The 15,688-nt window shown below is 36.2% G+C and overlaps 1 protein-coding gene across 2 annotated transcripts in view; it reads right to left on the reverse strand.

Annotated features, from left to right (window-relative positions):
- Nucleotides 1-15,688, reverse strand: part of BRIP1 (BRCA1 interacting DNA helicase 1) — a 185,545-nt gene that overhangs the window by 118,704 nt on the left and 51,153 nt on the right. For both annotated transcript variants that reach the window (XM_037004066.2, XM_073235313.1), the window contains 2 exons: nucleotides 12,251-12,472; nucleotides 9,963-10,162 (listed from right to left, as the gene is read on the reverse strand). In XM_037004066.2, the coding sequence (XP_036859961.1) occupies nucleotides 9,963-10,162; nucleotides 12,251-12,472 (422 nt within the window). The remainder of the gene's footprint in view (nucleotides 1-9,962; nucleotides 10,163-12,250; nucleotides 12,473-15,688) is intronic.

The following is a 15,688-nucleotide window of genomic DNA, read 5'->3' on the forward strand; positions in this document are numbered from 1 at the left end:
GAGAGATGATCTGGGATGAAAGGTATAACACTGAAGGATTTGGTAGCATTTATAAAATTTACCAATGAATTGAATGAGATGATGCTGTCATTAAGGATAATACTTAGATTTTTGATTTCACAAACTGTTTGGTACTGTTTGTTTAGATTAAGGAGAGTAGGTGGGAAAGGAGTTTTGTTTTAGAAAGTTGAAATTTGATCTAAACAGAGATAGAAGGTATAGCTGGACATATGAAAACAGCATTCCAGGAAGAGGTTTGACTTATATACAGATTCAGGCCTCAGCAGTCCTGCTATGGCACTAGGTTAGTAATTTAGGGAAAGTACAGAGTTCAAAAAGAAATGAAATCCCAGGACCAAGTCCTGAGGTACCTTTACATTTAGACATCAAACAGAATAAGAACTACCAAAAAAAAAAAAAACTGAGAAAAAATGGACTGTGAGGAAGATGAAAACTGGAAGATGTCATAGAAGATGTCTGGGAAAAAAACAATCCTATGTATCTCCACTACTCTCACTACTTCACTTCTGACACCTCTGGTCACTAAATATATGTGGGTTTTTTTCCCATACTAAGCAATTCTCTACAACAATAGTTGGATGTGCTATAATTCAATTCAATTCTGAAACTAACTGGAGTTAGCACAGACCATGTTAAGCATTCAGTCTCACAACTGCCCTCCCCAAACCCTCACCTTGAACCCTATCCTCTGATGCCAATCATGAAAGTCGAGGTTTTCATCTGTGCTTCTGACCAACTGTAAATCAGAGGTTCCCATGATCCCTCCTCAGGCTTGATCATTTATTAGAAGAGTTCACAGAACTCAAGGAAACACTTATGTTTATCAGTTTATTATGAAATGAAGGATACAAACAGCCAGATGAAGAGATACACAAAGTGAGCATGAGGCCGAGAAGGGTCCCAAAGCAGAGGAGCTTCCTGTGGAAGTAGGGTGTGCCACCTTCCAAGCAAACAGATGTGCTGACCAACATGACAGCTCTCTGAATCCTTCTGGTATTTTTATGAAGGCTTCATCATGTAGGCATGTGTGGTTAAAGTTGAAATATTTCCAGAATCTCTCACCTGGCCTTAGTGCATCTCCATATCAGTAGTAATTACAAGGGCAAGCAAGGGCTTATCTGGACTGAAGAGGTTGGGTGGGGCCTCTTCTGCAGCTGGGTCATGAGAGACAGGGGAGAGTAGAAGTAAACTGGGGAGCACAGAAGTGAAGCAGACTGCTTGTAAGAAATAAATGGGTTTCTCCCTTTGACTTATTTCAGTTTCAAAAGTATTTTGCCCTGGGATTTTGCCCCTGGAATTAGAGCATGACTGATCATTGACTCAATCTCCAGTCCCTCTCCCCTTCCCAGAGGGGAGGTGTGACTGAAAGTTCCAAGCTTTTAATGATGGCCTGGTTTTACTAGTGACCAGCCCCATCCAGGGGCGCACCAGGCATCACCTTATTAGAACAGAAGACAGACCTATCACCCAGGAAATCCCAAGGGATTTAGAAGCTCTGTGGGAAGAACCAAGGTTAAACACCAGATACTAGAATGAAAGATGCACCTCATGCTCTTATCACCAGGAAATTTTAAGGGTTTCAGGAACTCTGTCCCTGGAACTGAAGACAGAGGCCAATATACGTATTTTCTGTTATGTCACAGAAATTAAGACAAAAATAGTTTTCATAGAGGAGGTAATCAACAATACCTAGCACTGCTGAAAGGCTGAGTAAGATAACAAAAATAACCTTTGTATTTGGTAATATTTGGATCACTGGTGAACTTGATAAGAAGAGTTTCAGTAGAATTATGCAGACAGCAACACTACTGAGACAGATAAGGAAAGAATGAGAAGTGAGAAAACAGATTTAGCAACTATAGAAACTCTTTCAATAAATTATGCTAAGAAATAAAAATGACAAACTGCTGCATGGTAGAATACCACAAGAAAAGAGACAATCATATGTCAAAATTGGTGAGGGGTAGTATTTGCAACTCTTATCACAGGCAAAGGGTTAATTTACAGAAAGTACCTACAAACAAACATGAAAAAAACCATACCAAGAACACCACCATATAAAAAAAAAAGAGAGAGATGTCACAGAAAAGGAAATTTAAATGGCCCTTAAAGATGCTTAATCTCACTCACATTAAGTATATGTGAAAACTACACTAGGATACCACTTTTCATTCATTAATTAGACAAAAACAACTTCAATACTCTAAAACACTGCTGATAGTATAAAGTAGTCTTCTACCCACTTACCTACTGTGTAAATTTTAGATCTATCTATCAAAATTACATGTAGATCTATGCTTTGATGCAACACTCCCACTATTGGAATTCCTATAGATAATATGCCTATATATATGAAATGACATATATTCACAGTTACTTACTAAACCAATGAAATAGCAACAGATTGTAAACACCTCAAATATCGATTAATGAGAGGCTCATTAAATTATTGTATATCAATGCACAAGAATTTTAGGCATTTAAATGAAATAGAATCCTAGGGATACAAATAAAAATTTATTTTTAGAACTGAAAAAGCTAGGAAAAAGATGGCACCATAAGAAGTGAGGCAGAAGCCTCCTGCCAAAACCATATATAACGCAAAAACACCACAAATACAAATAATCTTGAAAGAGTGACCTGAAGATCACTACAGACTGACTGCCTACATTTGAGGAAAAACTCACGGAAAAGGGTAAAGCAGCAAAACCATGATCCAGCAGGACCCAAGCCCTACCCCCACTCAAGCTCACAGGCTGGAGGAAAAGAAGTGGAGCAGGGAGGGAGTAGAGGCCAAGGACTGCTAAATACCCACCACTGGAGATGTGCTCGGGGAGCACAAACCCACATTAAATGGTACTCCAGAGATTAGAAGAGCTGGAAAGCAAAGACAGGAGGAATACTCGGAGAGACTGAGATTCCAGACACTTGTGGAGAATAGTACCCACAATGGGCCACTCAGAGACAAAAGAAAGGCAGGCACTTTGAAATAATTCCTAAAAGCGAGAAGACTGTTAAAGGGACAAGGATTACACAGAGCATACTGCTCAGGCGAAAGGACAGGTGGACAAAATCGTGCAGGAACACTCAGCCCAGCAGGTTGGGAATTCTCTAGAAATTCAGACCTCCATCCCACTGGCGGGCAATGCAGTGCCGAGCCCCCAAATACAATACAAAGCCTGCCTCTCCACTCCTGCTGCCCCCACCATCACATCAGGCCAGTGGGGGGGTGGCCCCGTCTATGGCAGCTACACAGTGTAACACGTAGGTCCCTCCCTGCACACTCTGCACACCAGACCGGGCAGTGGAGACAAGCACTGCAGCCTGGAAGCAGGACAGACCTCTTTCCTCCAAGCAGTCACTGGTGCTGTGCTCCTGTGACCCCCAACATTGCTCCAGGAGCTGGGCAGCTCCAGAGAGTAGTCTGGGCACTAGAAGGCACCACCTACTCAAAGTTATTATTCTATCGGACTCATTAGAAACATGAAATGGCAAAAGAACCTTGTACAAACCACAATCCCTCAAAAACCAGAAAGAGGGCTAAGTATAACGAAAATCATCAATCTTCTTGATATAGATTTCAAAATAAAAATAATGAACATGCTCATGGAGCTACAGGAAAATATTCAAGATCTCAGGGAAGATTTCAAGAAGCAGACAGAAACTTTGAGAAATACAGTATCTGAAATGAAATTTACAATGGAGGGATTTAAAAGCAGATTAGATGAGGCAGAGGAGACAGTAAGTGAAATAGAAATGAGAGAACAAGAATACAAAGAAGCTGAGGCACACAGACTACAAAAGAATCTCTAGGAATGAAAGAATATTAAGAGAACTGTGTGACCAATCCACAGGGAACAACATTCACATTATAGGGGTACCAGAAAAAGAAGTAGAGAGAAAAGGGGATAAAAAAGTCTCTTTGAGGAAATGATTGCTGAAAACTTCCCAAATCTGGGGAAGGAAATATTCTCTGATGCCATGGGACTGCACAGATCTCCCAACAGAAGATAACCCTAAGACATATAATAATTAAAATGGCAAAGATCAAGGAGAAGGACAGAGTATTAAAAGCAGCCAGAGAGAGAAAAAACATCACATACAAAGGAAAACCCGTCAGGCTATCATCAGACTTCTCAACAAAAACCTGACAGACAAGAACGGAGTGGCATGATATATCTAATGTAATGAAACACAGAGTCTTCAACCAAGAACACTCTATTCAGCATGATTATAATTTAAATTTGAAGCAGGGATGAATCCAGATAAGCAAAACTTGAGGGACTTTACCTTCCATAAACCATCTCTACAGTGTATTTTAAAGAAACTGCTATAGATGGAAGTGCTCCTAAGGTCAAAAACGGTCACCAGAGAAAATAAAACCACAGTAAAGGAAGTAGAAGAATTAATTACTATGCAAATGCAAAATTAAATCAACTACCCCAAGAATAAGTCAAGGATAGACAAAGAGTACAGAATATGACACCCAATATATAAAGAATGGAGAAAGAAAAAGGAGGGAAAAAAAAGAACCTTTAGATTGTGTTTGAAATCGTGTATTAACTGAGTTAAATTAGACTGTTACATAGTAAAGAGGCTGCCCTTGAACCTTTGGTAACCACAAATATAAAGCCTGCAATGGCAATACGTACATATCTATCAATATTACTGTAAATGTAAATGTACTAAAAGTACCAATCAAAAGACACAGACCTGCAGAATGGATAAAAAAACAAGACCCATCTATATGATGCTTACAAGAGAATCACTACAAACCCAAAGACATACACAGACTAAAAGTGAAGGGATGGGAAAAGATATTTCATGCAACTAATAGAGAGAAAAAAGCAGGAGTTGCAGTACTTGTATCAGACAAAATAACTTCAAAACAAAGAAACTGACAAGAGACAAAGAAGGACATTACATAATGATAAAGGGGTCAGTCCAACAAGAGGATATAACTGTTATAAATATCTATGCATCCAACACAGGAGCATCTACATATGTGCAAACTACATATGTGCAACTAACAGAACTAATGAGGGAAATAGAATGCAATGCATTTGTTTTAGGAGACTTCAACACACCACTCACTCTGAAGGACAGATCAACCACACAGAAAATGAGTAAGGGGACAGAGGCACTAAACAACACATTAGAACAGATGGACCTAACAGACATCTACACAACACTCCATGCAAAAGCAGCAGGAAAAACATTCTTCTCAAGTGCACAGGGAACATTTTCAAGAATAGATCATATACTAGGCCACAAAAAGAGCCTTGGTACATTTAGAAGGATTGAAATTGTACCAACCAGCTTCTTATATCACAAAGGCATGAAACTAGAAATAAATTACACAAAGAAAATGAAAAAGCCCACAAACACATGGAGGCTTAAAAAGATGCTCCTAAATAATCAATGGATCAATAACCAAATAAAAAGAGATCAAGCAATATATGGAGATAAATGAAAACAACTCAACAACACAAAAATCTGTGGGACACAGCAAAGGCTGTGCTAAGAGGGAAGTATACTGCAATACAGGCCTACCTCAGGAAAGAACAATCCCATATAAAGTCTAAAGTCACAATTAATGAAACTAGAAAAAGAAGAACAAATAAGGCCCAAAGTTAGTTGAAGGAGGGACATAATAAAGATTAGAGCAGAAATAAATAAAATAGAGAAGAATAAAACAATAGAAAGAATCAATGAAAGCAGGAGCTGGTTCTTTGAGAAAATAAACAAAATAGATAAAACCTGTAGGCAAACTTATCAAGAAAAAAAGAGTCTACACAGATAAACAGAATCAGAAATGAGAAAGGAAAAATCACTACAGACACCACAGAAATACAAAGAATTATGAGAGAATACTATGAAAAATTATATGGTAACAAACTGGATACCCTAGAAGAAATGGACAACTTTAAAGAAAAATACAACCTTCCAAAGCTGACCCAGGAAGAAACAGAAAATCTGAACAGAACAATTACCAGCAAAGAAATTAAACTGGTAATCAAAAAACTACCTAAGAACAAAACTTCTGGTTCAGATGGTTTCACTGCTGAATTTTATCAAACATTTAGTGAAGACCTAATACCCATCCTCAAAGTTTTCCAAAAGTAGAAGAGGAGGGAATACTCCCAAACTCATTCTAAGAGGCCAACATTACTCTAATACCAAAACCAGGCAAAGACGCCACAAAAAAAGAAATTACAGACCAATATCCCTGATGGACATAGACGCAATAATACTCAACAAATATTAGCAAACCGAATTCAAAAATACATCAAAAAGATCATCCATCATGATCAAGTAGGATTTATTCCAGGGATGCAAGGATGGTACAATATTAGAAAATCCATCAACATCATGCACACATCAACAAAAAGGACAAAAACCACACGATCATCTCCATTAATGCAGAAAAAGCACTTAACAAAATTCAACGCCCATTCATGATAAAAACTCTCAATAAAATGGGTATAGAGGGCAAGTATCTCAATATTATAAAGGCCATATATGATAAACTCACAGCCAACATCATACTTAACAGCAAGAAGCTAAAAGGTTTTCCTCTAAGATCAGGCACAAGACAAGGATGCCCACTCTCCCCACTTTTATTCAACATAGTTCTGGAGGTCCTAGCCATGGCAATTAGACAACCCAAAGAAATAAAAGGCATCCATATTGGTAAAGAAGAAGTCAAACTGTCACTCTTTGCAGGTGATATAACATATCTACATAAAAAACCCTAAAGAACCCACTCTAAAACTACTAGATCTAATGCCTGATTTCAGTAAATTTGAAGGATACAAAATTAATACACAGAAATCTGTTGCATTCCTATACACTAATGATGAATTAGCAGAAAGAGAAATTATGAGAAAAATTCCATTCACAATTAGATCAAAAAGAATAAAATACCTAGGAATAAATCTAACCAAGGAAGTGAAAGACCTATACGCTGAAAACTACAAGACACTCATGAAAGAAATTAAAGAAGACACCAATAAATGGAAACACATCCCATGCTCATGGATAGGAAGAATTAATATTGTCAAAATGGCCATCCTGCCTAAAACAATCTGTAGATTCAATGCAATCCTTATCAAAATAACAATGGTAGTCTTCAAAGAACTAGAGCAAATTGTTCTAAAATTCATAATGGAACCACAAAAGACGCTGAATAGCCAAAGCAATCCTGAGAAGGAAGAATAAAGCTGGGGGTGGGGGGTGATTACACTCCCCAACTTCAAGCTCTACTACAAAGCCACAGTAATCAAGACAATTTAGTACTGGCACAAGAACAGACCCATAGACCAATGGAACAGACTAGAGACCCCAGATATAAACCCAAGCACATACTGCTAATCAATATACGATAAAGGAGCCATGGACATACAATGGGGAAATGACAGCCTCTTCAACAACTGGTGTTGGCAAAACTAGACAGGTACATGCAAAAGAATGAAAATGGATTATTGTTTAACCCCATACACAAAAGTAAATTCAAAATGGATCAAAGACCTGAATGTAAGTCATGAAACCATAGAACTCTTGGAAGACAATATAGGCAAAAAACTCCTGAATATAAACATGAGCAACTTTTTCATGAACGCATCTCTTCGGGCAAGGGAAACAAAAGCAAAAATGAACAAGTGGGACTATATCAAGCTGAAAAGCTTCTGTACAGCAAAGGACACTATCAACAGAACAATAAGACACCCTACAGTATGGGAGAATATATTCATAAATGACATATCCCATAAGGGATTGACATCCAAAATATATAAAGAGCTCACTCACCTCAACAACCAAAAAGCAAATAAGCTGATTAAAAAATGCGCGGAGGATATGAACAGACAATTTTGCAATGAAGAAATTCAGATGGCCAACAGGCACATGAAAAGATGCTCCACATCGCTAATTATCAGGGAAATGCAAATTAAAACTACAATGAGATATCACCTCATACCAGTTAGGATGGCCAACATCAAAAAGACAAGAAACAACAAATGCTGGCAAGGATACAGAGAAAGGGGAAACCTCCTACACTGCTGGTGGGAATGTAAACTAGTTCAACAATTGTGGAAAGCAGTATGGAGGTTCCTCAAAAAAACTAAAAATAGAAATACCATTTGACCTGAGAATTCCACTTCTAGGAATTTACCCAAAGAATACCAATTTTCAAGTTCAAAAAGACATATGCACCCCTATGTTTACTGCAGCACTATTTACAATAGCCAAGATATGGAAGCAACCTAAGTGTCCATCAGTACATAAATACATAAAAAGATGTGGCACATATAAACAATGGAATACTATTCAGCCATAAGAAAGAAAAAAATCCTACTTTTTGCAACAACATGGATGGAGCTAGAAGGTACTATGCTCAGTGAAATAAGCCAGGCAGAAAAAGACAAGTACCAAATGATTTCCCTCATTTGTAGAGTATAACAACAAAACAAAACTGAAGGAACAAAACAGCAACAGACTCAGACTCCAAGAAGGGACTAATGGTTGCCAAAAGGAAGGGGTTTGGAGATGGTGGATGGAGAGGGAGGGAGAAGGGGATTTAGGGGCACTACAATTAGCACATGTAATGTAGGGGCATCATGGGGAAGGCAGTATAGCACAGAGAAGACAAGTAGTGACTCTATAGCATCTTACTACACTGATGGACAGTGACTACAATGGAGTGTTGGGGGAGAACCTGATAATATGGGTGAACGTAGTAACCACAATGTTGCTCATGTGAAACCTTCATAAGATTGTATATCAATGATACCTTAATAAAAAAAATTAAGAAATAAGAAACTGAGAAAGGTTTATAGGTCTTGATATGGAAAACCTCTAAAATATATTAAGTGAAAAAAAGCAAGATACAGGAAAATGCATGTATAGATCACAGATCCTTTAATTAACAATACTTATATTACATTGTATTCTTAAAAATTTGCTAAGAGGCTAGAGCTTGTATTAATAGAGGACAGAAGGAAACTTCCAGAGGCGATGGATATGTTTATGACATAGGTTGCCATGATAGTTTCATGGATATATACTTATCATGAAACTCATTAAGTTGTACACATTAGACATTTACAGCTTTGTGCATGTCAATCAAACCTCAATAAAGTGGTGTAAAAATATGTATTTTTGGTTTGAAATGGAGAAGATAAAAAATTGTATGTACAGGAAATATGCCATCATTTTGACTAAAAAAGCAGGGATAAAAGAAAGTATTGGCTCCTATATGCATAAATATGCATGAGTGATAAACTTGTCCTGGAGGACAGGAACTAAGCAAATGGGGGTTGGGGTGGGGAGGAGGTTTTTACAATATAAATTTGTATACCTTCTATGTTCAAACATGTTCTGTAACATTCAAATTTTTAAAAAAGAATACTGTGAAGGGAACAGGAAAATGTTGCAGTAAATGGAATGGGATGTAGAGTCAGAGGTGGTTCTTTCTATGATAAAGGGATTCTAGATCAACAACCTAATGTCTAATGAAAGGGAAATTATCTAATGTAAATTTTAATCTAATTATTAGTAAATCTATTATTTTAGAGTATTAAAATTTTGGTTAACTGGAACTCATCAAACTAGAATCCTACCCAAACTGGAGGATAAACAATAAATTAAAGCCATAATCCAGGATTTTAAAATATTAATTAAACATGTTCAGTTTATATTTAGCCCAATGTCCTATACACATTCTATGGGGCTATTTATATTACCCTGTTAAATTAGGAATAAAGTTCACAATTACTAATTTGAAAAATCAATTATGTTCATTATTATCTTTTTAAACAAAAGTCTGACTAACCTATTATGAAAAGTTTAACTAGTAAGGAACAATCCATTTCCCAAATAGCTGGTCAAAAGTTTACTAACTGTAAAATACTCTGGCATATATAACAGAGAAGTGTTCTTACTTAATGAGGCTATAGCACACAGCTCGTAGAGGTTCATGGTCTTTCTTCCGTATATTATTGTTGACCATACTATCTAGTTCATCTCGAGCAAATCGAAGCTGAACCTCTGTTACACTGTAACTTGCTGATTCCCGGGCACAGTCCTCAATGTTATGAGCTTCATCTAAAATAACAACTTGTTCTTTCAGATTGATATCCATCTATAAGATAAAAAAATTTTACTGTAAAACATTCAGCAAAATGGGTTTTACAGCAGTAGGCAAGATACTTCATTTAAAAATTCATAGTATAGGCCAGTATTAGAAGTATAATTACATAAGCAACTGATTCTGAGTCTTAAAATCACTTTAAGTCACTAAGGCCAACCATCAGCTCAGTGTTACAGGGTTTGCCGTTTTACACTCTCAAAAACTTTGCAAACCTATCAATTAATAATATGTGTTAAGAGAGCCTGGATCAGGGTACATACAGCTGGCTACACAAAGAGGTATAAAAATCCCACTATGAAGGAATCACCAACGTAATTTAAAAAGCAGAATGAAAAAAACCTTTAACAATAAAATAACAATACAAGACTCAAAAGACTCTCAAAATACTGATATAATGTGGTATGTATCTGTTCTGTATCAGTCTTTCCTGCAACCCTTCATTTTGAAAATTGTTCTTCCCCTGATAATATGGGTGAACGTAGTAACCACAATGTTGCCGTGTTATGTTAGTAGGACTGTTGTTAATCTATTAATCAAGGGACATCACCACTCTCACCACATGAGCAGACTCAGAACCTAGGCTTGTCAATTAAATAAAGTATTCCATCCCTTTGTGGTCAACAGTGATTGGTTCAAGAATGGATATGAGATCCAAGCTAGGCAAATCAGAGTACTTTTGGGGACTAATATGAGATCATGTTTTTTTCCGTTAGCTAGCTGGTAGTTAGATTTGTTCCCACTAGCAAGAAGTTGCCTGAGAATAAAGCCATCACACCAAAGAGTCAGCCATGTATTTTCTCTTAAGCTCTGTTGAAGCTGGGTTTGTGTCACTTGCAACTGAGAGAATTCTAACACTAACAAATGTCACAGAGCAGTTGCTAATGAGTTATTCTGAGGAAGTAGTAATATACAGAGGTCTAAAGATGACTGAGAAAGAAACATGGAAGAGTAGGAAATATACTACAGTTTAGAAGACAAACAGGATTTGGATTTGATAGAGAGAGTAGGGAATTTCAGTATAGGTGTCATCAGAGGCAGAGATATAGGAAATAACAAGGTATCCTCAAGGGACTATGAGATAATTTCTGAAGGATTCAACTTGGGAGTTTGTTGCAGAGAAGGTGGAAAAGAGAGATTCAGGTTAGACTACTGAGCATCTAGAGAGTAAGCTTAAGAAATATGACTTTATTCCATGAGCAAGAGATTGATATTAAAAAGTAATATTAAGAAGACTGACTTGGCATTGACACATACAGTGGCTCAGAGGAAAAAGACCTAGCTAAGATGCAGCCAAACAAAAGGAAGGATAGTAGGGGTATGGAACATAATGCCTATTAACTTCAATCTTAAAGAAGTAGAAAGCTGCTGAGAGTTGTACAATCAGAGCTAAAGAAAGGAATAAAAAGAGGAATACACCAAATTATTCATTTTTTGTTTTATGCTGTAAGAACAGGATGTCTCTGAGAAGAACCAAACAAATAAACACAAATGCTGTATTAAAACTTCTCAAAAGCTCACAAAGCATAATTTGCATAGTATGTATATTCTCCCAATATAAGTTCTTCAAAATATAGATTCCTCACATAAATGTTTTAAAATAATTCTTTCTGACTATTCATAAAGGGGAAGAGTGATAGCTATCAAAGGATCTCGAAATTTTGCCCCCCAGTGGGTATTTGGCAGTGTCGGGAGACATTTTTTATTGTGACCACTGCAAGGGTGCTCCTGGCACCTAGTGGACGATACCAGAGGTGCCGGTGAACAGCCTACAGTGCACAAGCCAGCGTGCCACAAGGGATTATCCAGTCCAAAATGTCATTACTGTCAGAGTTGAAAAACTCTGCTACAATCCAACCTCAGTACTAGGTACTTAAAAGTACTTACTACTTTGGAAATTAAAATGACAAAGTCTAAAATTCAGGTTTTAATACACCTTAGAATAATATCTGTTCATACGTTTACATATACATAAGGCAAAAAATAAAGCAAAAGACATTAAAACATCTAAAAGCTTTTACATTTATCACTTATATCCCAATGAAGTAGGAAAAAAGTTCTGATTTTTACATATCTACTCACACTTTCTCTTATTTGTGCATCTAGAAGATAGTTGTAGGGACAAAATACTATGGCAGCATCTTTTATTAGTTCTCGTGCTGTGTAGTACGGGCATGCCTTTACTTTGTTCCCCAAGCTCACGAGTTCTTCTATATCCCATGCCTTGCACATCCCTTGGAGAGTCTGTAATGTGCGTTGATCACTAATTTTATGAACACCATGATAAAAATAGCAGGATTTGCCCTAAAAACAAATATGCATAACTGAAATGTGAATCAATCCTGAAACAGAAGAAATAAAACAAGTTTATCTCGGAATTTTAGGAACATCATTAAAGCCAAAAGGCAAAGATTTTACAGGAGACATTACACCATATATACAATCACAACCATTTTAAAGAAACTAGATTAGCTCAGATAGAGCTCAAGATCAGGATAGCTCTAGATATTCCAACTTAACTTGAGGAAAATATTTTTTAAATTATGTTTGTTTTGCCTTTGTTCTCATTAATGTGATATTAGGCAAAAATATTTCTGGAAGGATACACAAGAGCAATGGTATCACTGGTTGCTATCAAAGATGAGAGCTAAGTGACGGGGACAGGAGTGGGAGAGATTTTTTTCTCTACAAATACTTTTGTACCTTTTCAGGTGGGGTCATGAAACAATATTATTTGATCAATTGCAAATAAGTGAAAAGAAAGGAAGAAGGGTAGGGAGGGAGGAATAACCTAGGGGAAAAAATAAAGTATGAGTGTTCACTAAAAAATATTTAGAAAATATGAAAAACAAAAACCTAAATTATCTATAATTCCATCACACAAGGGATGTACTATTAACATTTTGATGTATTTCTTTTCCTATTTCTTGTACACATCTGTATATATGAATATGTCTCCACAATGTGACCCAGTATTAAAATAATTTGAACATAGTAAATTTTCCCCAGACACTGAGGATTATTAAAAATCTAGCCACAATAAATAAACATTTTTTGCAAAACTGGGATGAATTCTTTTCTCACAGCCTATTCTATTTAAAATCCTACTGGAAATATTTTCTCATATCACTAAGCACTTTTTCATTGTTGTCATATAAGCACACTGAATTAATATGCATAGTTGATGACCCAGTTTCACTATTATTGAGCACTTAGGCTGCCAATTTTTGCCTTATAAAGAATGTTGCAATGAGCACTCTCATGCTTACTTCTAAATATTTTCTTAGTATACATTTCTAGAAATGGTATTATGGGATCAGAGAATATAAAGTATTTTTAAGTTCCTTGAAAACCATTCTACCAAACTATCCTCCAGAAAAATGTATACCATTTTACATTACCCTTTTTCCACACCTTTATCAACACTAATTTTATCTTTCTTCTCTTTGCTGATTTTAAAGGTAAAAAATAGAATAATATTGTTTTGATTTGTACCTTTTATACTTTCTAGCATGGCTTAGATTATACTGTAGGAATATTCAATTTTCAATAGCAATTTGCATTTCTTTTTTCATGTACTATCTAATGTCCTTTGCCATTCTATTATTGAAGTTAAAAAATGGGATTAATATACACTAATCAAAAAATAGTATATTTGATAAAATCCAGACCTAGCAAGGCTGTATCATATCCTTATTAAAAGATGTATGAAATTAGTAGAAGTATAAATATACTATTAGAAGTATAAGCTACTTCTTTTAAAAGTACACAGGCAATTTGTCAACAGCTACCAAATTTTTTAATTTCACCATTAATATGAGTATATATATATTGTGCTATTTAATAGCCAAACTGGAAATAAACCAAATCTCTACCAACAAAGAACATGTTAAATAAATTATTGTAAAAGCATACAAAGGATAGAGCCCTTAAAAAATGAGTCAGATTTCTCTATGTGCTGATGTGTTTAAAGCTTTTAAAAATATATATACATACAGATTATTGTAACAAATACATATTTTAAATGTTTTGGAAGAATACACATAAAACTTTACAGTAGTTTCCTTGAAGGATTAAGGGGATGGAAAGAACTGGAAAGAGAGACCTTCTCTTTTCATTTTATATTTTTCTATAATTTTGAGTCTTCTAACCACATATATGCTATTTCTTTTCTTTTCAATTGACATTTGGGACTAAGTGGTAGAATAATGGGCCATTTTAATTTTCACTAATTCTGTGTATCCATAAAAAAATTAAATGTCATTTTGAAATCCAACACCTTTCCCAGTTTGCTGTCCTTAACAAGTAAAAAACAATTATTTTACATATATGTTTTCTTAACCATGAACCATCCAAAAAGCAAATATATGTTTTTAAGGCATACATATATCATTATATACACAACAGCACCTAGAAATTGCTAGAAATGGAGTAAAGCACAAAGCATTCTTCATAACCTATAGAAGAACAGCAGTAAATCCAAGGACAGCCTGATTAGCTGGACACAAGCTCTCCTAAAGCTTTGTACTCAGCCATGTCAAGAGAAGCCACTTGTTGGTCCTCCAAGGTATTGAAAATGAAAATTGGGAGGAAAGGGGTCACCTAAACTTTATTTAGTTCATTTTCTATATTATTTTCACTTACTTTGTCTAATCTCTACCCACTTCTTTTAGTGACCTTGCTGTGTCAACATCCCCATACCAATGGAGCTAGAGGGGTATTATGCTCAGTGAAATAAGCCAGGCAGAGAAAGACAAGTACCAAATGATTTCACTCATATGTGGAGTATAAGAACAAAAGAAAACTGAAGGAACAAAACAGCAGCAGAAGCACAGAACCTAAGAATGGACTAACAGTTACCAAAGGGAAAGGGACTGGGGAGGATGGGTGGGAAGGGAGAGATAAGGGCCGGAGAAAAAGAAAGGGGGCATTACGATTAGCATGTATAGTGTGAAGGGGGCACAGGGAGGGCTGTGCAACACAGAGAAGACAAGTAGTGATTTTACAGCATCTTACTATGTTGATGGACAGTGACTGTGAACGGGGATGTGGGGGGGACTTGGTGAAGGGGGGAGCCTAGTAAACATAATGTCCTTCATGTAATTGTAGATTAATGATACCAAAATAAAATTTAAAAAAAAATCCCCATACCATAAGGCTATCTTTTTTGTTTCTAGTGTAGCCAAAATAGCAATGGCTAGGAGTTAAAGAACTTGACTCCTTTCCTGTTAATTAGTTGTCTGACACCAGGTAGGCTTTAAGGCTCATTTTTCTCATGTGACTAGGCATTAAAAGAGTAGCTGAACAAGAAGCCTTTAAAGGTTCCTCTGATCTACCGACTATACCATTTCTAAGTTTCCTTCCAGCTCTAAAATTTTATGATTCTGGAATCCAGAGACAGGTGGACATGTGCCAAGTATCTTTCATACTGAGTTTGATACAGATTGAATTTAATAATATAACATTCACCATTTCTTCATTCCAAGTATCTTACTATTCTGAAAGCTTATATTGGCACAA

The sequence above is a fragment of the Manis javanica genome, chromosome 4 (assembly GCF_040802235.1).
Source record: "Manis javanica isolate MJ-LG chromosome 4, MJ_LKY, whole genome shotgun sequence".
Classification (NCBI taxonomy): Eukaryota; Metazoa; Chordata; class Mammalia; order Pholidota; family Manidae; genus Manis; species Manis javanica.